This window comes from Cuculus canorus, chromosome 4 (assembly GCF_017976375.1).
Source record: "Cuculus canorus isolate bCucCan1 chromosome 4, bCucCan1.pri, whole genome shotgun sequence".
Taxonomy (NCBI): domain Eukaryota; kingdom Metazoa; phylum Chordata; class Aves; order Cuculiformes; family Cuculidae; genus Cuculus; species Cuculus canorus.
This window is the reverse complement of record NC_071404.1, coordinates 40,930,769-40,956,442: the sequence shown is the minus strand read 5'-3', so window position 1 is coordinate 40,956,442 and position 25,674 is coordinate 40,930,769. Positions and strand designations below refer to the sequence as shown.

Sequence of the window (25,674 nt, the reverse complement as noted above, 5' to 3'; positions counted from 1 at the left end):
GCTTGTGGAAGTGTTTTTCAATCAATCCTGATATACATCCACATCCACTGCCACCTAGAATGAGGTTGGTGTGTTATAGCTGCTATGGGAACCTTAACTCACTTTCATTGACTTCAGGAGGATTAAGTCAGAAACAATACTATTTTAATGCCATTTTTTGTATCTACTTGGCAAAGAGTCTCGTCAATTTAAAATTTCCCATGGGAGGTGTCAAGAGATTACAGAAATTTTCCTGGGCAGGGGAGAGAGTATGGTTGAAATGTTGGCCTCCCTGCTGCTTCCATCAGTGTTTTTCTTCATGTCATTAGTGCTGTACTCGGCACTTTTCCCCCAGCTCCCATTAGGAGAGGGAGGGAGTGAACGTAAAAATGTTAGTAAGAAACGGAGGCAAGAAACACAGGGGAGGCTTCCCTGCTGTTTTATTTGGCTCATTGTAGGCCTAAACTTAGTCACAGAATGCGAGTACAGAATATATTGTCTAGCGTGCACGAAAAAATCTCCCAGATGCTTTCAGCGCATTTTTCCCCAGTTTTATTATTCTACACATTCTTCTGTCCAAGAATCACAAAGCCTTCTGACCTCTGTGTTATCCTATGGCAAGGAATACAGTTCCCTAAGGCTGAAAAAGCATCACAGTTTCTTTTCCAGAGGTGAGGTACCTGTAATTTCCAGGAACATCAATGTAACTGTAGGTGAGCAGCATTTTTTTCAGACAGCACTAAGACAGAAATGCAGAATGGAGGGGTGGGAGAGACACCCCACACCTTAGCAGGCCTTGCATGCAAGGCTTCTGATTTTAAGCTGAAAATACCTGAGCTGAGGTAGCAAAGACAGCTTTGTTAAAGCTAGTGACTGTAGGAAGGGATCGGACCTGTTTCATGTTATGGATTAGCGTGATCCTCCTAACAAAGCCCCATGGTTTATCATATGACAAAACAGGTAATTTCACAAGTACTAAATATGTAAAGCTGTATCATTTAGACACTTCTCACATTTTTAACTGCTGCGAGGCAGAATAAAACATCTGTGGGGAGTTTTGCAAGGGACTGAAAACAAAAATAGTGTTAAGTTCATACATTAAGACTTGATTCATGCAAGATAAACATTTTATGCTAAACAGCTTTTTCTCCTCAGCAGGCTTAGCTCACATCATATGTTCATACATAAATTTCTCTTACTAAGTGCACAAGCAGTCTCGCACCATCCTTGGCAGCCGTGCTTTAGGAACTGCTACAAAGTGGTTTACATTATAGCTCTGTTTGTTATACCCCATACTTCTGATGGAGATTACTTTCATGATGGCAGAATAAGTGAAGCAGGATGGAAGATGTGCTCATATCCTCCCCAACTGCAGCTCAGAGTCTGGTGCCTTGGCTCAAACCCATCTTCTCAGCAGTGTATTCAACACTGCTAAGCTTTGTGCCGATGCCTGAGGGTGGGCACATCACATTTTGTTGGTGTGGAGAGTTTTGTGGAAAATGCAGAATGGACTGAGCTCAAGAGTGCCCTTGAAGGACCTTGAAGAAGCAGACAACAGAAAAACATTGCTGGGAAAGTCCCTAAAATACCTGTGGAAAGCACCAAAGACAGAAGAACAAGAAACACTTGTAGCCTTCTAAGACCCAAAGAAGAAATTGGGGTTGCACGTCAACAGCATGTGATCAGTTGCCTGTTCACCAGTTATTTTGTAGTTTGAGCACGTGGACAGTTGTTAGTAGCCAATCAGATAATACCAAAGTTTTGTATTCAGAGTTGTATAAAAGCAGCCTGCCCTGGCAAGAGAGGGTCTTCTGTTAACATGAGTTCAGGAGTCCATGCCTCAATTTCCTCATGTCGGTCCTGATAATCATTAGCAGAAGAAAAAAACATCTGAGAACAGGAGGATCTTGAGAGATCACAGACGGATCTGACTCAAGCTTTCTTTAAGTTTTACTGGGAGGAAGGAGATCTCATGGCTATGGTCATCCATGCTCTGTACGAATGGCTAGATAGTGTTTTTCATGGTGGAAAATCTGCCCATTACTGATCTGAGCAGACCAGTTAGTTGCTGTAGGATCACTGCATGTTTAACAAAGTTCACAGTCCAGGTTTGATCTGGGCTTCCTTTCCCAGCTGGCAATAGGTAACTGTACTGTCAGTTAGAGTCAAAATTTGCTGGAGCCTCTTCCTGGACAAACAAGATTGCCCAATGCAGGGAAAGCAATAGGGGTCATCTGAGGAAAGGAGGCCATGAAGTGAATTAAGTACATGCAGTGAGTGAAGTTATTGAGGGCACTGTGATTATTAACTGATATACTAAAGTCCAGGGCAGAACTGGATATACAATTCAAGGCAAGATGTTCTACTGCTGTGGAAATAATTCTCCATATATTTTTGCTATTAGGAAAATACAGATCTAGTAAATTCTCCAAAATTAACATCAGTGGGAAAGGATCCACTAAATGCCCTACAATAACGGTAAATCAGACAATTTTATTACTGTCTTTTAAACATCTTTATCAGTTGTTACAGCTTAATACCGAGGAAGAAATTGAGTCCAGAGGAAGTACAACAGCTACAGCAGTTTTTAAAAAGGAGACGTACTGCCCCTTTAAGCGCTGGTCATGTTGATACAACTCCACAACAGACAGAGCTCTAGCTCATCATTAACGGCATCTTGGGTTTTCTGTCTTTTCTATGTCCCCATCAAAGTGATCACTTCTTCAGAAAAAGGCTACGGACTTTAATTTTGCAAAACTACTCTGGTAACATTTAAACCAGTTCTAACAGCAATAAAGCAAACAGTGATGAGATCTCTTGACTGCTGATGGGGAAGGCAATAGAAGGAAAAAATAGCATCCCTGAAGTATTGCTTGAGATTTAAAATTTTACTAAGGGAGTGAGAACCACGGAGGTTTTGCCTACAGTTTAAATCTGGGGAAGTTTTATGCTATATTGAGGATATAACAAAAATGCATACCTCATCCCTTCCCCTAGAGAAGAGATTACTGTCAGGACTGGCTGCAGGATACAGCAAAACGAGGGTATGTCAAGAACCTGATTATGGTTCCTTTTGTGTTTTCTCCTGGCTGACTGCAGTCCCTAAGGGAACATCCATCAGCCAAGCAGAAGTGAGTCATGCAATGCCCCAGCCTCACACTTGATACAGTCAGCCTCAGGGATGACTTGTGAAAGAACTGTCACAGCCATCCTGAAATGAACCAAATGCTGCCTGGCTCGAGTTTTCCCATTGTGCAACTCCCCTGGCTTGGACTTTTGTTGTGCAGCTAATGCGAAAAAAACTCTCCAAGTCTTTGGTGCTGTCAGTTTTTAAACTGTATCGTTTAAAAAGAGATTTAATGGAATTAGCTAAATCACATCTTGGTTTAAAAATGTCTTGGAAATAAAATCCAGAAGAGTACACCAGACTGGAGGTGCTCAAGGTAAGCAATTTAGCAGAAGCATCTGAACTCCTACATACGTGTCTCACAAGTAACTACAAATTAATATATCTTTATGGAAGCAGTTCAATTAAGGTTTTAGGTACTGAAGAAGTGTTTTTATGACTCTTGCACAGCCAACCACTCTAAGTGCTGCTATTTGAATTGATGAACTCATCACCTCAGCTGGAAAACATATCAACTTGGAAATGCATTCAAAGTGTGTATTGCGTTAACACACAAATTCAATTTAAAGGAAGAAGCTCTTTATGGATTTTCAAACTAGTACTTAAACTCTGCAAATTACTCCATCTAAACTGCTGTGAAAAAAATGACAAAAAGAAATGTTCTAGGAAAGGTAACCATTGGTGTCTATTTTATGCAAAACTTTAGCCTACATGGTTCACAAATGAAGAAGTGTTAACATAAGATCTGAGAAAGCACGCAATTACTTGGGAAGAAAAAGGCTTGAAAAATCAAATTTCTGTATTCGTCTTTGTTTTATCGCAGTTAATAAAGTTAAGTAGATTTTAGCTTCATTTGAGGCTTGATGAAGTGCTTTTAGTGGAGAAGCAAAAGTCAAATCAGCAGCTTAGTTGGGGCACACTTCCACTGCTGGAGGGAGACTGGTACAGAGTCAAACCACACACACTGCCACAATCATGCTAGAAGTATCATGTTTTGTTTAAATTTGCATTTAGTCATTTTGGCAGACTGGACAGACCATGCCATCCTCCTATCCTCCCAGAAAAGGAGCGTAAAGTGTGCGTGACTGGTACTAGCTGAGAAACTGTGCTTGAACAGACCAGAGGACAGAAATATCAGTGATGTGCTTTGGTTCGTGTTGCCCAACAAGGAACCATTATTTTTCTGAGGTACCTTCTAGCAGGAACTTCAAATACATGTTCAAAGGTCAGCAAAGTGAAAAGCAGAACTCTCTTCAGACTTTGTTCTTTGAAACAGAGTTCAGGCATCAGTGCCACGGGTAGGATTACTGTACCTGTTGAGTTCAAAACAAAGCCAGTTAGCAGTCAAGACCCCATATCCCTACCACTGGCTATGGGATGTTTTCCCTCTAGTTCTGCCTCGCTGGTGGGGTTTTGCTCCACCTTGCTCTAGTCTATTGAAGGCCAGAAAACCCAAGGCGTACACAGTTTCACACGGCTCTTAGCCAGGAGATTCCAGTGTCATGGACTACAACCATGTCTGCAGGGCAGCACAACAGGGGCATTATGGGCTTGGGTTTTTTTGGAAGGGCGTCTGTGTGGGGTTAGTTTGTTTGTGGTGGTGTGTTTTTTTTTTTTTAAAGATCCCTTATCTGAACTACAGTTGGCTTTGGGGGTCAAGATGAAAGACTGAGGACGAGGACACAATGTGAAATAAGTTTACAGACTGTTTTGTGCCAAAAATACCATTCTGTATCTCAACTTGATACTAGAATTACAACAGAAAATTCTTTATAGAGTGTAATATGAATACAAGCCAAATGCTCAACTAATTGCAATAAGCTATTATATACAGACCAATAAATTGTCCTGAAAAGTCACACTGTCCTTGATGTCATTGTAGTGTACCTTAAATAGGGATTTAAAATATCTGGTAAAAGCATCTGTTTAGCAGACAAACTAGCTGTGTCAATTTTAAACCAGCAAGGGGTTTCAAGAATATCCAGTATTGGTTAGTATGTTTGAAGGTTATTCTTGAAAAGCTGTGGCCAATCCATGCATATTTTTTCAAATGATTAATTGATAAAAAGCTCTATGTCTGTAAAGGTCAAAGCCTGCAGATTATGTCCATTTTTCTTAGCAGAAGCAAGCCACTGCACTGCATAAAAAATGAAGAATGTTGATAACATGACTTCAATTTAAAAATAATGAAACACTCAACCCTTAGCTTCAGTCAGCCTCTCACCTTCAGACCTAAACCCATCAAGTGCAAATATACCAGCTGGTATAGTCTCTTCTTTCCATATGGTTAATCTATAATCTTTTAAATCTAAAGGTCTGGGGTCCTCCCCTTTGCCCCAAAGGTGGGCAAAGTCCGATATGAAAAGGAAACCCAAAAAAGGAAAATAATAGAGACTTATTCTTTATTACAGTATGTTTGCTAAGTGCCCTAGGTGATCCTCAGGAGGATCATTTCACTGCGGAACAGAGAAGTGGAATGGAAGAGAAGCCTAGTGAAAATCCCCCAAATTTACTGTGGGAAGTTAAAAAATAAAAAAGGAATGGGAAGGAGAAGACAAGCAGCATTGTTTCCAACAACAATCCTATGTTCTATCAGATGAAGCAAGAAGAATTTATCAAGTAAATAAGGATATAAAAATTGTAATCCCTTAAAGGCATTTATGATTACTCATTTTATTCTCACTGCAGGTTCCCAGGATACAGCTGAAATAGAATACATTTGGTCTACCTCCAAGGACTGAAAGTGCTTAAAAAAATTAACACCTGTCAGTGGGCAAAACTTTAATAACAACACCATAAAACAATTATACAAAAATCATGTACATATTTTGACAGTTCCAAATAAAATAGATATATAGTTATTTGTGAAACAGTAACTTTGACAGTTTTAGATTGTGACTGGCTGTAGCTGAAAGAAACCCTATAGGGACCTATTGTTTTTTCCAACAAGTCAGTTGGTAATTTGACAGTTCATCAGATTTGTAACAAGAGACTTACTGTATGGGTAAGGCAATAAAGCTGATCCAGAGAGAACGACTGGAAAACAACACACCTACTGCCTGCTGTGCATAGTACTGCTTTGACAGGAGGAACAAGGAAGCGTTTGGCAGAAGAAAACCGTTTTCTCTTTTGGGGTTGTGGAAATCAGGCTACAAAACATGAGTCAAAAGATGGGAAGTACTTCCATTCCCTGTTGTGGCTGCTGGAGGCAAGAGCGTAACAGTAAGAATTTAAAAACAAAGTGGAAAAACCCACCCCTTTCAATTCAACAACTTACCGCATCATCATCAACCAGACTGACAACATTCCAAAGAGCTAAATACTTGGGATTTTAGGAAGGGGTTGGAGAAGGGGAAAAGGAAGAAAAGAATCAGGGGGGAAAAAGTATTCTAGTTTCAAATGAACTTTACAATCTCAAAAACCCAAACATTTCAGTGACGATAGCAGTACCGGTTTTCCTTGACTTAGAAACACCATTAAGATGTTTCAGATGACACTGCTTCAAAAGTGACAGAAGCCTTCAGCTTCAAAATACAATAATTTACTAGATTAAGATGCTATTAAAATGCAACCACAAGGGTTAATAAAAAGGAAGTAATTTCTTTATGCAGGTGTAAAAGAGGCTATTTTAAGTATATAAGTGAATAGCTACAGAGGTGGGTACTTCCGAAACACAAGAATCCTTCCAATTTCTTAACCAAACCAGCCAACTGTTGATAAAGCAGGAACTCTGTTTTACGTTTCAGGTCTCAGTTTTGTATCAGAATATCCACAGGTATTCCTCTCTACAGTACTTTTGGAATGTGCGAGATTACAGGTTTGGGGTTTGTTTTGTTTTACTTGTAATTTTTGGGCATCTAGTAGTTAATGAACACAAGTACAATGAATGCAAGTGCACACAAGAGAAGTGTATAGGTATCTTAGTGTTAAAAGGCATGTTTTTCTCTTTTTTTCATACATTCTCGTCTGTAGTCTTGCTTCTCCTGCCCCTTGTTACATTCTCCACTACAATTCGTCATTCGGCTGGTGCAGGTTTCAAAGCACTGATATGTAGTACAGCATTAAGGAATTTCCTGAGTCAGGTTTATTCATCATTATCTGTAAAAAGCAGGACAGAGAGAGAGAGAGAGTGAAAAGGAGACACAAGAACACACACTAATTAAACTGCAGTTACAAAACAAACTAGAAACTGCAATTTAGTAAGCAATAATACAAGAATTTGTTAAGTCAGTCACCAGTGACGTGACTATTACCCAAACTGCCTTGAAAGCACTATTTCTACATATTCTATGTGTCGAAACACAGAATAACACGCCATCTTTACTCGATTAGTGAATTTTAAGATAGTTTAATCTCAAATGGCCTACGACAATCCTCTTGGTGTAACAGTGAGATGGATTTTTTTTTTTTCTAACTTTTCTTATTTGAAAAGTCTAAAACTCCTGAGAGACCACGCTTCTGACTGTCACTTGTCCTGTATTCACCTTTATTAACGCAGGACTTTTCTTTAAATGTCTGAAATTTAAAGAGCCACTTTAAATGTAGCTCTTTGTGTATTTCATATGCTAAAGTATCACATATACTTCAAATGTCTGAAATGTAAAGAACTACTTTTTTTTTTTTTCCATTTTTGTATGCTACCACAAATTTGTAAAACACAGAATTAGAATTGAAGTTATTAAAAATAGCCACTTGTTAATCGGCATTTTGCAAGATGAAAGTTCACTTTACAGCATTGGCTCAGACTACATCTTATAATTTGTACGCCAACATTTCGGCAAATTGTCATTTAAGCATTTTAGCACCTTTTAGTACTAGTTTTAAAATATCCTTAGGGCGTTAGTGGCAAAGAAAGGAACTGATAACACCATAGTTACCATTTTCTTCTTGTTCTACATTGTCAGTCCTTTGGACACACGAAAAATGAGCTACTCCAATATAACTTTCTAATTCTGTTATTAAATCAATAAATTGTGGTTGGGAAAAAAAAGTTTTCTGCCATGTTTCTGTAACACAGCATGAGAACAACATGGTCTTGGTTATTTTTACTAAGTGGCTCTGTATCAGTACCAAAGAAAAACTGGGGAAAGGTAATTTGTATTAGAATATTTTAGATGGTTGTTTTTAAAATTAATTAAGACTCTTTTCCCCCAAGTACTTATATATAAAACCCAGAGAAAGCCATAATCTTATTTGAGCTTTTATTCACTGCTACTGCAACATCTTTGCGAAAGAATTTAAAATATGCAGAAAGGAGACATTGGTTAACGTGTTAGAATAAAACTGAAATGTATTAAATACAAATCATGGCACACATTTCTAAAGCCAATATCTAACTCTTCCGATTTATATAAAAATAACTGATATTTTAATTTGATTTTTTTCCCCTCTCCAGTAAAGACTTGCATCATTCTAAAATTACATAACTGCAGTCAAATTGTTTTTATATGACAGAAAAAAACACCAAACTGTTTCTCACTGATAGTGGTCTGTGTGGTATTTCATGAAGAGGTTCTGAAATACCCAGGAATTATCCCTCCGCTTACTAATTTGTGCTAGGTAGGGGGAGGTCTCTTCACGTATTATGGAGCCACCTGAAAACTAAGATGGATCATACCTCCAGATCAAGTTCTTCTGAAAAATTACAATTATTGATTTAAATTCTGAAAATGTTATTCTAGGATTTTGTCTTCTCAATCTGTTCTATAGAAATTAAATAATTATACTGCACCTTTCTACTGTTATGTTTGACTGTATATATCCATAATGGTAAATCAGAGTGATCAACATGCTTAATCAAAGTTTGCCACATTTTGTCGCAGGAACAAAAATACCCTTTGTAAAAAATACTATTTTTATCAATTTAGCCAACCAGTATAACAAAACACAGATATGTTTTAAAAGTATATTAGAATCTATTGTATAGAACCAAGACAGAATATAAGACAACCCATAATTGCCAGGATACTGCAAGATTACCTTCTTGGTAGGCTCCGTCTGCCATAACTAGGTGAAGTATTTTGGCATACAGGTGTTTGTGTTCATTTCCAAGTATAGTTTGAACTATGGTTGAACAAATATCAATATTTTCATCTTCATCCTCATGTATGGCCTGAAAGGACAATCCGCATTGCCAAAATTGAAAGCAGTATAGAATTAAATAGTTCAAATGTATTAAATGCAATTAATTGTTAAACCCGAAGTTTTCCTCCTAAATCCACTGGCATGGCACTTCCTGTGTTAATATTTTATTGTGTTAAAACAAACAGAAGACTAAAGAAATCAGCACTGATTCTAGTCACACAATGCAATCAGTCACTGGCACAGCAAACAGCCCCTGGTACATTTATCTTGTTTCTTAAAATATTTTTTCCATTTGAGGTTATTCCACAAACCTTTATTTTCTCATAAACTTCAATGAATTTCTCAAAGCCTATTTCCTGTTCAAGGTTATATCTCAACTCTTCCAAATGGCTGAAGATACTATCACATTCTTCACATTCACTGGCAATCTCTTCTTCACTATTATCTATAGAAAAAGAAAACGACAGTAAAACCCCCTCAGTTTTGCTACATTCTCAATGTTGTTCCTATGTCCCTAAATGATATCCACACAGACCTTAAAATATAATGCCAGCACATAAGCTCAGAAACACCAGAAGATGTTGGCATATGTTCTGAACAACCTGCAAGGATATAGGAACAGTAACTTTCTTGACAGCAAATAAATTCTGAATCTCAAATGGGAAGCATTTAGCTATCTCCTCTAAACCCCCACTCTGAGAGTTAGCCCTAAGGGTAGTCATACTGATATAAAACAAGGTACAGTCTTAAAGCAGGATTTTATTTACCAAAGCAATGTTAGCATGTCAAGTTCCATATAACTATTCCACATATTCCTGCAGCGGAACAGATGCAGGGTTTAGTGGCTGCCTCACTCTAGGGGAAAAAAGTTCCTTAATGAAACATCTGTATTTTATTAAAATACAAGGACATGTACATTAAGAATCAGTTATTTAAATTTCTGCATGTCTAGAAAACACAGTATTAATTTAGCTACAAAGTTCTTCACTCTTTTATAAAAAAGTGCATTTCCTTTGGGTAGGAAATTCAGTATGCCAACTCACGCAGTAAGATATGTGCGAGAAGTCAAGATGGTTTTGCTTACAGGCTACAGAAATGTCACAAACTGGTTTTTAACAGTCAAACATTAGGCAAGTTTCCCCCACCCAAAAAAATCTGTTTAAGAATACAAGATAGAATCCCTGTGTAAATCCTATACATAACTGCTTTTGCCTAAGAAAAATACTTCCTTAAATAAGCATTTGAATTATGAAAGGACTATCTACACAGGTGTAAAAAATATAAAACTTTTTAGAGTTCAGAGCTTATATTACCAAATCTTTTACAAAAATACACAGTATTGCCTGCTAGGCCACAGACTTCACGATTCAGTATTAAAACCCCACTGTTTTCAGTTCCTGTATGTGACTAAGGTATGGTATCATCCTGACCAAATCATGTCCCCAATTCAAACACCAACAGTCACATCATAAGAAACTATTATTGGAAATAAAAATTGCATATGGGTTAAAAACCATTAGATGACTTCTAATCCTGTATTTGACTTGGAGATCTTGAACAGATTTTGTTTCAAGTTCTGTCTGCTCCCCTCAGTTTTGAAGGCCTTCCTCCTGCCCCCAACAACAAAAACCTGCAATGCTTATGAAACACCATGAATCCAGAGGGTGAGACATGGACACCAAATACCATAAAGGCTTGCAACAACAACAGAAGCACAGAAACAGATGGTATTGCATATTATTACCACATATCATCATCACTGTCAATAAATGAAAGAAGATGGTATTACTTATGTTTATTTTACCTTAAAATACTTTTTGGAATGTATTATATAGAAAATATCTTACAGGAATATTCACAGATTTTGAGTTTGTTGTATTCAATAAGCCAAAATTACACAAAAGCTATGTTTTAGATTGGTTATTGATTTTATTAAACTTTTTATACCTGTATTTTTAAATGCACTTCACAGCAGCAGTAAAATACTTCATGTTCAACCAGAATTTACAAAACAGAACTGAGACTTCAGGACACCATTGTGTACAGCTAAGGCAAAATGCTAACAGCAGTAATAAATTTTTCTGTCCAATTTTTAGTTTGACTGCATTAATAGCTATTTTGGCCTAAGGACAATGTTAATAATTTCATGTTCCTTTTGGCTGCTTGTTAAATTACTTAATTGTAATGTAAGTTGGAACCCAGATACTCCAGTCAGGTCCACTGCTACTTTTTTTTCACTCTTACATTGCAGTCATGAATTATTCAAAACATATGATGTGTAAAGAGTCTGATTTTCCTTGAAGACAAAATTTAGGCAACTAGAGAAAAAGTGACTTTTAATCACTTCCTAATAAATAGCCAGCATTTAAATCTGCGATGCTGAATGTTCCTTAGATGTTGACCTTTACATTTGTAAAGTCTAAATATTATCTTTTTAAACTAACATCTTTTTAAACTTCCATACCAAAACTACTAATTGGAGTTTTATTTCATTATAAGCACTCAGCATAAGTACATAATGGAAAAACTTTCTTCCACGTTTGAATTATTAATATCAATAAATAACTTATAAAACAGGCATAACAGAAATGATACCTGATTGCCATTCTTCATTAAGTGCACTTTCACTGCTGGGGTTATTTTCATCTCCTTCATCCAGCTCTGTACCATTTGCAATGCATCCAACGACATTGGCCTTTAAAGTAGACTCCTCCTCTTCACTGAATTCCTCACTAGGCTGCTCCCTAAGTAATTGTTCCATTGAGGCCCGGAGCTCCTGCAAATCTGTATCTGCCTCACCAAACATACTAAAAGAAAGTTTATATAATTAATGTCTTACAAGACAAGCCCTGGAGGAAAAGCTCATTTCTTTTGTCAAGCCAACAAACTTTAAAGGCAAGGTAGCTGGAGGAAAAAAATTAAAATCAACAAATATTTGTGTCTTCAGTCCATCGTGATTACAGCATTGATACTACTGTATCACACAAGACACAGCAAATAAGGACTGAACAGATATCAGACTGTTTTATAGAAAGAGGCTGATATGTCCTCAATTCAACTTTATCAGTAAGATAATCTCAAAATTTTTGTATTGCAGCACTATTATAAAATGCTGACAGGTTTAACGTTCCCAATCCTGAAGAAAGTGTTTCTGGAGCAAAAAGACATCTAGATGTCATCAGAACAGATGCACCAGATGATTTTATCTCTGCAGACTACCTAAGCTGCAGGGAATATAGTCAAGAGCCTGGACCAGATTTTGAAATCCCTGAAAGAATTCGGGTGACTTGATGTACATCCCAATACAACAGCAGAGAAACAGATGAGCAAGATTGTCAGAACATATGAAGGAGGGAAATATAAAAAAAATAATCTCTATTTCTATAAGGGTAGTACCCAACAAATTTGACCTGCTTCACCAGAATGCAAGGTGCAAAAGCCAGATAGAATAGCATCTTGGATGGAATTTGAAAAGTTGATTGAGACAGCTATTGTAAGCAGTACATCCACTAGCTTCTCAATTCTCTGGAACAAGTCTCAAAGTAAATGGTGACTCAAAACAGGATTTCTAAAATCTGGGTGAAAAACCAATGCTGGTATACTGTGTATAACTGATAGTGTCTAACAAAATTATTCTTGATCCAAGATGCCTGTTGAAATACTTGCTAAACTCAAAACACTTACATATCCTCAGAATCAGAAGGTCCTTCTTTGGTTTGCTCATCTTCCGTATCATCTATTTCAAAATTATTTTGATGCTGCACATCTGCTACACTGGGAACATCAACTAAAGTTCTGTACAGTTTGTAAAGATCCGGGAGCGAACATGTTCTCAGCATCTGCAAAGGTAATAGAAAGCCCGTAATATTAATGACATTCTCATGTTACAAAACCAGACTTCAAGATTAGGAGGAGGGAAATTCCAGAATGTTATACTTGTAGATAATGGAAAAAAGTAGGAATGTCCTCTTGTTGCAATCAAATGAATATAGGGAATTTGTTGCTTTCTTTCATCAAGTCTACTGCAGCAGTTAACAGTAACACTGTGTTGCTTTCCTATGAGTTCCCTGCTACTATGAAGTGCCCATATTTTACTGCATTAAGAATTCTGTGACAAACACTTATGGCCAAAACACATGCCAAATATGCAGTAACAAAGGACATACAGAAGCGGTTTGTATTGACACACTGAAGAACTTCCTAAATCTGGCAAGGATACAAAGAACATTCATCTCCCCCTTACTCACAAGTTAGCTTTTCTGTAACCACTGTCCAACTGCCAGACAGAAGTCTTCATAAACTAGAGGAGTTAATGACAGACTAACTCTTCAAGATTCAAAATTAGAAGTCATAAATCCATTTATGTGAATATATGGTTCTGTGAAAACTTGATTGCAAGCTTGTCACAAAGCCTTTATTTTCCCACATATGCAAACAGCACTGTCCCTGATATTATGCTGCCCAGCAACATATCAACCGATACATAATAGTCAATATTCAATTAATCACCAGAAGTGCAACTTCTTTCATGCACTCACAAAAAAGTCTGGGAGTCAAAAGATGAAACACTGTTCCTTACCTGGCATTCTACCACCTAGGAAATCATAGTATCATAGTATAGTTAGGGTTGGAAGGGACCTTAAAGATCGTCTAGTTCCAACTCCCCTGCCATGGGCAGGGACATCCCACTAGATCAGGCTGCCCAAGGCCCCATCCAACCTGGCGTTGAACACCTCCAGGGATGGGGCAGTCACAGCCTCCCTGGGCAACCTGTGCCAGTGTCTCACCACTCCCATAGTGAAGAAATTCTTCCTACTGTCCAGTCTAAATCTGCCCCCCTCCAGTTTATACCCATTCCCTCTGGTACTATCCCCATAAGCCTTTATGAATAGCCCCTCTCCAGCTTTCCTGTAGGCCCCCTTCAGGTATTGGAAAGTCGCTACAGGATCTCCTCTGAGCCTTTTCTTCTCCAGGCTGAAGAGGCCCAACTCTCTCAGCCTGCCCTTGTAGGGAAGGTGCTCCAGCCCCCCTCTGATCATCTTTGTAGCCCTCCTCTGGACCCATTCCAACAACTCCATATCCTTCACATGTTGAGGATTCCAGAACTGGAAACAGTATTCCAGATGAGGTCTCACAAGAGAGGAATAGAGGGGCAGAATCAGTTCCCTTCACCTGCTGGCCACGCTTCTTTTGATAGGATATCCAGCTCAGGACATAGTTGGCCTTCTGGGCTGCGAGCGCACATTGCCGGCTCACGCTGAGCTTCTCATTAACCAGCACCCTCTAGTCCTTCTCTGCAGTGTTGCTCTCAATCACATCACCGCCTATTGTGTACTGAAAATGAGGATTGCCCCAACCCAGGTGCAGGACCTTACACTTGGCCTTTACTACATATTGACTGAACACAGGTGTGCAAATTTCCAGTGAACCCATGCCACTATTACTTCTCCAAAAAGCAGCTGCTTTTTTATGCAATTTCCACTTTAGAACTCAGGCAAGGACTGCACATAGTTTAAGAAGTCTCTTTCATCTGTTAGTTTCCTAACTGTTCATATAATATTTTAAATCCATAAAACCTCCATTCCTTCATCCTATGCTCATTTCACAGACTGTCAGTTGCCACTCAACCCTAAGCAGCTGGTTAGGAAACACCTTCAAGAAAGCAATTAGTTCCATTTACCCTTCTTCAGACTTCCTGCTTCACAGACAGAACCTGTGCTAGTTGGTTAAATCCTACAGGAAAAAAACCCAACTATCTTGTTGCTAGAAATCACAAGATGCCCTTGCTGATGCGCTTTGTGTTTATGATGACAAGGTAAAAATAAGTCTGAAAACGAAAAAAGGAAGAAAGCAGACAGAGGAAGCTGGGAATTTGCTCATGAACTCCATTAGTTAGGTCTCAGAGAAGTGGCAGCATTCTTCCATGAACACTGAACACAGAATGCTGAATGGTGAAACTGGAGATTCTCAATGCTACATGAGTCGTGCTGATACAACGAACACAGCACAGTCATCTTGCAAGGCAGACATGGCTAGCCAAATACAAACACTCATGGAAACACACCATCTGCTCTGGCTTCCCTCAGCCTCAACAAGAAAAGAAGAATAATATTGCTATAGAAAAGCAAATATTTCTTTTTAGTTTTTTCCTTTTTAATTTTTTAAACTTGCCTTTGGGTCGTTTGCATCAAAAAGCCCTGTAGAAAGTCCAATCAACAATGAACTTTTGCCTTTATTTTTTGCTGGTGATATGGAACGTGAACGAGGTAAAAAAGGCTCTTCCTGTGAAGACTGAGTTGACAGAACTGGTGAGGCTGTTGGTACAGCTCTGGGCTGCATTACCCTCTGGAATAAGGGCTCAGGGTGCAGAGAGTCACTGGAAGAAGTTTCTGAGGTGGTAAAAGAAAATCTGTTACAAATCCAAACAGATTAAAAACCCAAGCTCTTAAGCAAAATGTAACTAAGGTGAATAAAACTAATTAATTTCTGTTATACAACTGAAGTTGACAAGAGAGCACAGTAAAAGTATTAAAATATCTTTGGATTATTTTAGTAAATACATTAGAATGTGAAACTCCTCTATTAACTTTTAGAGAATATACAGCCCTCAGCTATAGCCTGTTCTACTCTCATGCCTTCTACTTTCTCATTACCCAGTCCATGCCTGAAGTTATGTTGCCATTCACTTTCACCTGTTGCTTCTTGCCTTAGACTAGTTTTCTTCAAAGCCACCTCAACATAATTTGCCGAAACATTGGAAAGAAACCCCAGTGTGCACAAGCCATCCATAAATAGTTGCAATAGGACAACCGATAATACTTGACAATATTGTCAATGTATTTTCCATTCTACTGTAAAATATAAAGAACACCTGACTTTACTTAAAAAACCTCCAAGAGCAAACAATTCTTCTATGCAACAAAGATAAAACATTATCATTAGTAGCTGCTTGAAACATCTTTTTATCCGAGGGGCAGCTCAGTACTAGAGAAGTCAATAAAAGTGTTGCTTTATTTATAAAGTAAAATCATCAAATTCTGTAACATTTTAATTAGTCTTTTTGAAAGGTTGTAGCATTCAGAAACTAGACATTCACTTTGAAGTATCAGTATGGGCCACTGCCCTGATAATCTGTATATAATGTAGCTTTGTTGTTATATGTTTTCTTCCAAAGTGGCAAAAATAAAACCCACAATTAGTCCACCTAATCCATCCGAAATTTGCTTTTTAAAAGTATGAACTAAAAAAGTACATGATAACAGAAAACCTGCTCTTTCAGTGTTAGTGAAGAAGTGAGAAAGGATGGCTCACGTACTCCGTTCTGACAGCTACAATAAATAAAACAAGAGACTTTCACTGACCTTCTGGAGCTTCTTTTTCTGGTTGCACAATGTCAAGTGCTATTTTCTCAGAGGCTGCCTCATTTCTTCTGTCATGTTGTGTCCTATTATAAAATACCATATCCAGGGGAAATGCCATGTAAAAATAGTCATTAGTCTACCGAAAAAGTCACCAACTGCAGTAAAACTAACAGGGCAAACAAGCAATGAAGCTTTAGCTAAGCTTAACTTTTTAAATAATGTCTCTCAATCCTACTCATTTAAAGCTAGTTGGTTGAACTCAAGAGAGAGGGATAAGAAGAAGGTAGTACTTACTTATCTTCCTTCTCTTTTACCCACACTTCATTAACAGTGATAGGCAATTCCTTACTCTCCTTACTCTGATGCTTTTTGTCATCTTCTGTTTCTTCCAACACCTCTGTTTCCAAATCATCAGGATCTGAAACCAATAAAGTCAAATAACTCATTAAAAATTAATCCAAACCACATAAAAATACAGGAAATATCATACATGTTAACATCACACTTAAATCATTCCCCTTTAATAATTTCTTGCATTTTGCAGAAACAAATGAAGTTACCTAACTCCAGAGTTAAAGTTTGTTTCGAATACAAGAAAAGCACTGGAAAGCTCTAATGAACTATGTCTTCTAAAAACTTCACCAGCATTCTCTCCGACGTCAGCAGGGTGTTGATATCATACAGGGGAAAAGATTCCACCACAATTGATGGGAACAAACAAAGAAAATCCCAACAATAGCAACAACAAATTTGAAGAACTTTGGGATTCCACTTGTATTCCAGAGAGTTTTCTACGAGTACACAAAAAAGGCTTCTTAAAATTTACAATACATTAGTGACTCTAACTACAACACAGGCATAGAAAGCACCTGGTCCCACCTAAACGGTGTTGATAAAAACACAGCATATTACTTACATAAGAAGTATACAGGATCATTATTTCCCTCATGGCATTGGAAAGCAGATTGTAAATCTAATTGCTAATGAAACGACTTACCATCTGGCATAATAGGTTTGCTCTGCACCTCAGCAGGTCCAGCTCTTTGAGATTCTTCTGGTACAGTCACCTCAGACTCTGCGACACCAACTGGTACTGAAGACTGAACCTCGACAGTAGGAGAAGTCCTCTCTTCCTTCTCCTCTTTTACAATTAAGGACTGATGATCTCCTTCAAGAAGTTCTGCAGTTCCTAACACAAAATTATTCTATTATTTAAACAGTGCCTTGACACAATTTGATAATGAACTACAATATGACTACAAAATAAGTTGAGAATTCATGTATCTTTAAAGAAAAATATAATAGAAAAGTTTGCATGCTTTCATTATAACTGTTATGAAGAGGAAAGCTAGAAATACTACAATTTGAATTTTACTTGCTACATTATCATTAGTACAAGTTGATACTTGGAATAAACTAAGTCTTTTTGTCCTTGGAAAGGACAGAAAGCAGGAGTCGACAAGAAAAAAACCTACACTGATACGGTAAGTCACATGCTAAGAAGGTGGTTACAGGACATACTACTATATATATATATATATATATATATGTAAAAACATATATACCATATATAAAATATATATTATACAATATTCAGTTGACTGACTTGTTTTCATCAATATGCAGAGTCCAAGACTTTTCAACAAAATGAAGATCCTTCCCTCTCAGCACATTCTTCCTAATTTCCTACCACTTCAATGAGTTTGAAATATTTTGGTGTCTTCCAGTATCAGCTTGGGCTGACATTTAGAACATTTAGAAATGAAGCAACATTCAGAAGTGGAAAGAGTGAGGATAGAATATGCATTTATGACTTCAAAATTGTTCTCAGTAGACAAACTAGCAATCTGGCACTTTCTATACTAGTGCAGATAATTACCAGCCGTGCTTACCATTTATTACATCTTGTTCCTCGAGTAAGTCAGTTTGCAGCTGCAACTCTGCTTCTCCTAGGATCCTAAGAACTGAATCAGTAGGGCTTTTGCCCCAGACTTTCCTGTGAGGTTCAGTAATATCTAACTTAATTACTTCCCCCAGCGTTTGACCTGTTGGGACGAAAATACAAATACAGAAACTTTTAGAAATTACAAACTAATTCACTTTCTGTAAAATAAACAAACACCAACCTCCACAAAACTAGGAACTACAAAGCCAGAACTCATGTCACCTCACCCCTAGACAGATATCCTAAAGACTGTGCTCAAAGGCCTAGAGCTTTTCTTCTGCCGATTCCATTTAATAGCAGGAGCTATTCAATGCCAGTTAACATTTGCAACTTAATTGGATCAGGAGATCTTTTCAGTAATTCAGACACTCCAAAAGGAAACAGTATGTGACATGTTTAAAACTGGCATCAGATAGTCTTAACTTTACCTGAAACGGGAAACTAGAAAGTTCTTGTCCTGCTATACTTTGACATTTGTTCCTGTTATTTCTCCCTCCAAGGACAACAGTAGATATAAAGCAAAGAATAGAGCAAAAGTATTTTCTTGATCTTCTAACATCCTAGCCATGTAAAACTTCTATGCCATGGAGTAAGTCTGTCACATCCTCAATGGTTATTTATTTCTACAATGTGAAACAGACCCTTCATAAGACACTCTGAAACCAAAAGGTCTCCTACACAAAAGACAATAGAAAGCAGATACAAAATTTGAAAAGGCAGGCTTGATTTAAAAAAAAAAAAAGAAAAAGCTAAGAGGGGCAAAATAAAAGTAGCAGGCACAGATTGAGAAACCCCTCAGTTTTTATCATTCTACTGATAACATAAAAGTATTTTTAAGTTAAATAAGAAACTTTCATATATCTGAAGTGCTTTTTATTCTTTCTGTTAAATTAGTGCCTATTTAAAAAGCACCTGGAAAACTCAAAATTGTAACCATGCGTTTAATTAGGTACCTCTGTTGAAATTAGAAAATATTTGTTGAATCTCCTGCAAGCCATTTAGTTACTCAGCCTGTGCCTTATTATTTATCTAAGGAAATACACAATCACCTGTTTTTTAGAAGCAGATGACATGCAACTGATAAGATGATAATAATAAAGACTAACTGCTTTATAAAAACAGTCACTACACTTGGTGAACTAATTTACTAATATCATGGTGACAAAAAAGTACTTACGGTCTGTTCTGGAGAGAGAATCTTCCATTGATAACTCAGCTAGAGGAACTACCAACTCAGATGCCCTAGATTCCCATTTTTTGCGATCTCCTAGAAGAGGCTGGTCACCTTCTTGTTGTTCCTTACCATCTTCAGATCCAGCTGACTCAGAAATATTTTTACACTCTTTTTTGACTTTCTCATCTTCTTGAGCTTTAATATTTTGATTTAATCTTCTCAGTATTTCTCGTTTATTCTGAAATAAGGGCCAAGATATATCACTCAAAACGCTATCTTTTTTAAAATGAAAACTAAATCAAACTGAATACACTTTTACATACTTGCATTGCAAAATCTGGCTTTTTCATTTCCTCCTTAGCTTCTGGGACAGAAGTTACATTTTCATCCTTTGAAAAGCAATGTATAAGAATGTCAGAAAAAAATAAATCTTGAGAATATTAATAAACATAATAGTTCAACATCACCTCTAAAATCTTTTCATTGACAACTGCAGACAGACTGGGACAGAATGCGTGATAATTCTGTTTTTATGTGGCTTTCCAAAGACAGAATTTCAAGGGCAGCTTCAGCCTTTGAACTGTTCGCTGTCTGAAAGTGGTGAGCAAATTTAATCAAACTCCGTTTAAGCAGACATGAATGTTCAGAGCATGAAACATGTAGAGATAAAGCTACACAGGACCTCTACAGCAAAATGCCACAAATTCCAATGCTAGAAAAGAGTAGTTTGATAAAAGAACAAAAAAAGTGGCAGGGACAGAGACAAGGAGCTGCTGTAAAGAAAAGCAGAAGGGAGAAGAGACAACTTTAGTGATATGTAAAATAACCAAACTAAAAATCAAAGTCAAAAACGTAGAACTTATAATCTTTGTATACAAGACTTGACTTCTCCAATTGCTCTGTGCATTATTTTTTTATTCAGTTATAGTCACCATTTTGCATTTCTGTAGAACAAACTATCTACACGGAAAAATGTGCTAATGATTTAAGGATTTATGAAAATATGATTTATTTCTTTTTCCAGCTATCAATTGACATCTTTCAGTGTATTACATTTTATATATACACTGTTTGGCACTAAGTTTCACTATATTCCCATAGTCGTAGCCTTCAGTGTTGTATGCAGTATATAATCCCACTACACTGAAATCTAGAAATAGCTTAGGTAAAACCAGTTAGCATTCAAATTAACACAGATTGTGTTAAAAACTCAAACTGTACAAACATTCACTCACATGCTCTGTTTCATAATTGCTACTCTTAAATCAAATGGTGATAGTCGAGGTATATGTGTACATATTTACAATATCAGGACCCAGGATCACAGAAAACAGAAATTAGGAAGCCTCTAATACTCTTTTAGACAACAAGAGGAAACAACATTTTCAGATTCAAGTCTCTTAACCTTTTTATTCTCTGTTATATTCAACACATACTTTCAATCTCACTGAAATCAATATAACAGTGAATTAATATAAAACAGTCCTATCATTCAGAATTACTTTTCTCACTTGCACCAGGTTACTAGCTCCTTAACTCCTCTCTTCAAGAGGCTGATGAAAAAGATGGTTAGTTGATGTCTTCTCTCACTAATCATGACTGCCTTAATCAAAATTGAAATTGCAGCCTAGGGTTCATTATAAATAAGCCACTCTGTTAAAAATCGAATTTGAGTTTCAGTTTCAGATGTATATCAAGAGATTGCACTTTTTGGCTTCCTTTTACTTTTTTTTTCTTTCCTTAATTAGAAGCTACAAGTATTCTTAATCATTTTTTTCTCCTCATCTACACATTCTTTTTCAAATCAGTTACTTTTTTTTCATTAACTTCACCCTCTTAGCAAATTACCTACCACACCCACTTCCTTCAAAGCAGAAGTCATGGAGATGACTGGTGTACCAGGCTTCACTGGAAGTTGTGGCTTAGGAAAAGCTGTGCCAAGCTCTTGTTGTCCATGCAGAGGACTGGGTTCTGTAGCTCCCACATGAAAAGGTACATTAGGATTCTTTACTCCTTTCACTATCAGCTGTATAGATTCAATTATAAAAATTAAATCAATAAACTAACTTGAAGACTCACACGTTGAACACAATATTATCAAATACGCTTGTGTAAATCTTAGATAAGAACAGTGATGTTATATGTTTTCATACAGAAGACAAGTGCTTGTGTGAACTATTTCCAGTTTATCAGCTTCACAACATCCTATTTTATGTAGCAATACATTACTAGCTGGACCTGTCACTCCACAGTACATGGAAGCAAAAGAAGATTGAATACACTTTGCTAAGTGGCAGATCATTAATAAAATACTTAAGGTAATCCTAATGACTCTTCGGTTCTTAAATTCTTGAACCAAATTCTTCATTTGAGTATACCTAAGATTAGACTTCTAACAGAGATATTCTGACTGACAGATGCTCTCTTCAGATTCAGAAGACAAACTAATTATCTAAACTTGAAAAATCACAGTATAAGACTTTAGTTATACAAAGACGTGGAACTACGTATTTTGACTGCATGTAAAAGATTTATTTTCTTACATGTTCTTCCCAGGCTCTTTTCTCTCTTTCATACGCTTCCTTTCTCTTTCGCTCTAACTGTTCTTTCAGAACTGCAGCTCGAGCATTTGCTTGGGCCTACAGTAAACAAACAAGGAAAAAAAGACCAATTTGAAATCATTAAAAGCATTAGTACCCTATTCCATGGAACATTTTAGAAAGAAACATTTTTGGATTGCTTCATCTTCCTTTCTTTCGCTTACTACTATAGAGACTGTGAAAGGAGGACTCTGCTGACAATCAGAATCACCACACAAGTAAAATAACTGATCTTTTATGCTAAAAATACATCACAGAATCATAGAATCATTAAGGTTGGAAAAGACCCCTAAAGACCATCAAGTCCAACTGTCAACACGATACCAACACGCCCACTAAACCACGTCCTGAAATGCCACATCTACCTGTTTTTTGAACATCTCCAGGGATGATGACTTCACCACATCCCTGGGCAGCCCGTTCCAGTACCCGGTAACCCCTTCAGTAAAGAAGTTTCTCATAATATTCAATATAAACCTTCCCTGGAACAACTTGAGGTCATTTCCTCTCATCACTTGTTACTTGGGAGAAGACACTAACACCCACCTCACTACAGCCTCCTTTCAGGTATTTGTAGAGAGTGATAAAGTCTCCTGTTAGCCTCCTGTTCTCCAGGATAAACAACCCCAGTTCCCTCAGACACTCCTCATAAGACTTGTGCTCCAGACCCTTCACCAGACTCATTGCCCTAAATGGCAAGTTCTCAAAGCTTAATTACAATTTTTGATTTGCATGGTTATATTTTTAGTGTACATAATCTTCAACAGAATAATGCAAAATTAAATCCTTACTTAAAATTAGTTTTGAAGCCAAATGCATTAACCACAAAATGTAAAATGTTCAGTTTAAACTTTACATACTCAACATAAAACACAAAAAGCTGCTATTTCTGTTTCATGTCTAGTTTTAAAATTAGGCATAAGGTTAGCTTGTTTTTACATTGCTTTTTGAAGATGATGGGGGGGAAAAAATCATAGAACACATGGAGTACTACTTGCTACGTACTGTATGGTAGAGATAGTCATTGATATAAGGACACCACAGACAATAAATTTCCAACCAACCACTGGATTTCTTTAAATCACATTTGCCATAAATGTTCTTTATCACAGAGGTATATAGCCCACCTTCCAATCCACATGCAGCCCATGTCAGCACAAGTAAGGAATTTTGCCTTCATTTATTCTTTTAACTAAAATAAATCTGTTGTTATTTAAGGTACATCTTCCTTTCCTTTTCAGTATCAAAGCGCTAGCTTAGTTATACCAAATTTCTACAACACTAAAGCTAATCTAGAGGAAAAAACCCATCAGAAATGGGAATACCCCTTCACTTGCTGTATTACGGCACAACATATTTTCAAATTACTGAGATAAACCAGTTGAACAGTCTTATTACTTCAATACAGTTGAAGTTAAAAACCTCTTGTAGTGGATGTATGAAGTTCTTGATAGTAAAACAAAATATAAGAAATTTCACAAGATATGAAGCCAATCTGAAAACAGTAAGTTCCATCTCATCCTTCCTCAAAATTACCTTCTGTGCTTCTATCTTTTTGCGCTTAAATTCTGCTTCCTCGCTTGATTCTTGTCCATCAGAACTGGCACCTTCATTCTGCAAAGCAAGAGTCCTCAAATAATTATCTCTACTTCATGTAGTTAAAAACTGAGTGATCTAAGTGAATAATTTAGACTGACTGTATGATTAACATCGGTCACAATTTCACTAGGTAACTCCTCACTTAAATGTAATTTCTACTTGTCAGAATTTCACCTTGAGATTTGTGAGGGTTTCCATGTATTTGGTTTGTTTTGTGGGTTATTTTGGTCTTAGAAGATATGAAGCATTTACAAGCCCGGAAGAAGCTAAGTAATGCACCTGCTGTTGCAAGGGATATGACCTAACGATGCTGTCTCTCACCTGCCATCCCTTATCACTGTTGCATGCTCTGCAGTAAGGTACACGTTAAAGGTTTGATGCTCTGGAATTCCAGTTTCTTCCACTGTATGTACTCCAAGGAAGGTGGAATGGGTGAGGGAGGAACTGTTAACAAGTAAGAATATATAGAGTCTACCTCTGAAATCTGTTTTCAATCTCCTACTTCTTTCCATGGCCTCTGCATTTTCCTGTTTACAGAACAGATTGTCTGACAGAGCTACACCAAAAAACTGAGTCCAGAGGAGGGCCACAAATGACCAGAGGGATGGAACACCTCTCCTGTGAAGAAAGGCTGAGGGAGTTGGTGTTGTGCAGCATGGAGAAGAGAAGGCTCTGGGGAAACCTTATGCAATCAAATGCCTTTCAACACTTAAAGGGGGCTTATAAGAAAGATGAGGACAAACTCGTTAGCAGGGACTCTTGTGAAAGGACAAGGAGTAATGGTTTTCAACTAAAAAACGGTAGACATGAGGAAGGACGTTTTTTACAATGAGGGTGGTGAAACACTGGAACAGGTTACCCAGAGACGTGGTAGAAGCCCCATCCCTGGAAACATTCAAGGTCAGGTTGGACAGGGCTGTGAGCAACCTGATCTGATTGAAGATGTCCCTGCTCACTGCAGAGGGTTTGGAGTAGATGACCTTTAAAGGTCCCTTCCAACACAAACCACTCCATGATTCTACGAACAGACAGGAGTACAAGATCACACAGTAGGTCAATGAAAAGATGGAAATAAACCCTAGACTGTATTTACTATATTGATTGCTTCTCAAACTGAACTTTTTTAAAGAAGTAAATCAATCCCTTGGATTATTCATTTGACACCCTAAGAAGTGCTCATTTTGAATCTATTTTATAAACATACTATTTTGGGTTTGCTGTATTACAAACAAATTTTGGAAAAGTGATGTTTGAAAAAAGTGTATTGATTAAACTAATCTTATGCAAGGAATTTCTAACTTTAACGCACACCTACACAATGTACAAAAGAATTGCTTCATACATATTCTGTGTAAGCATTGTCAAAAAGAGAATTCTGAGGAAGTTCCTGTAACTAAAAGCAAGTAAATATAAAAATGCTAGCTCTTGATGAGACATGCACATGTAAAAACTGTTTAAAACACAGTTTATACAGGCAATATACAGGCAAGCTGTATGCCCAGCACTGAAATAGCAAACAGATTTTGTATATTCTAGAAGAAGATATGGAAGCACAATAACAGTGGGAGGGAATTAAATGTCAAAAACATGTGCCCATGAAAAAAGTCTTTCCACAGGCATAAACCAATATATTCCACAGCCAACTTCCATAAATATTTAAGTTTGTTTTTCAAACGAACCTTCTCTCCACGAAGTTTTGCTTTAATCTGCTGACGCTCATTAAAGTTTTGTAGCCGGATTTGTCTTAATCTTGCCAAATATTCCTAAGGCAAAGAAAGGAAAAAAGTTTCAGTTATAGTGAAACT

General features: G+C 37.2%; 1 protein-coding gene across 11 annotated transcripts in view; it reads right to left on the bottom strand.

Moving 5' to 3' along the window:
* Positions 1-79: 79 nt before the first annotated feature.
* The window catches only part of NEK1 (NIMA related kinase 1), a 53,577-nt gene continuing 27,982 nt past the window's right edge, over positions 80-25,674 (bottom strand). For 8 of the 11 annotated variants that reach the window (XM_054065291.1, XM_054065296.1, XM_054065298.1 and 5 more), the window contains 16 exons: positions 25,549-25,632; positions 23,807-23,884; positions 22,214-22,309; positions 21,523-21,696; positions 19,994-20,059; positions 19,674-19,908; positions 18,444-18,596; positions 17,550-17,740; positions 16,846-16,976; positions 16,552-16,634; positions 15,362-15,579; positions 12,875-13,029; positions 11,786-11,997; positions 9,502-9,635; positions 9,086-9,218; positions 80-7,204 (listed from right to left, as the gene is read on the bottom strand). In XM_054065291.1, the coding sequence (XP_053921266.1) occupies positions 7,191-7,204; positions 9,086-9,218; positions 9,502-9,635; positions 11,786-11,997; positions 12,875-13,029; positions 15,362-15,579; positions 16,552-16,634; positions 16,846-16,976; positions 17,550-17,740; positions 18,444-18,596; positions 19,674-19,908; positions 19,994-20,059; positions 21,523-21,696; positions 22,214-22,309; positions 23,807-23,884; positions 25,549-25,632 (2,157 nt within the window). In that variant the 3' untranslated portion in view covers positions 80-7,190. The remainder of the gene's footprint in view (positions 7,205-9,085; positions 9,219-9,501; positions 9,636-11,785; positions 11,998-12,874; positions 13,030-15,361; positions 15,580-16,551; positions 16,635-16,845; positions 16,977-17,549; positions 17,741-18,443; positions 18,597-19,673; positions 19,909-19,993; positions 20,060-21,522; positions 21,697-22,213; positions 22,310-23,806; positions 23,885-25,548; positions 25,633-25,674) is intronic. The other 3 variants (XR_008449630.1, XR_008449631.1, XM_054065294.1) reach the window with 3 other exon arrangements.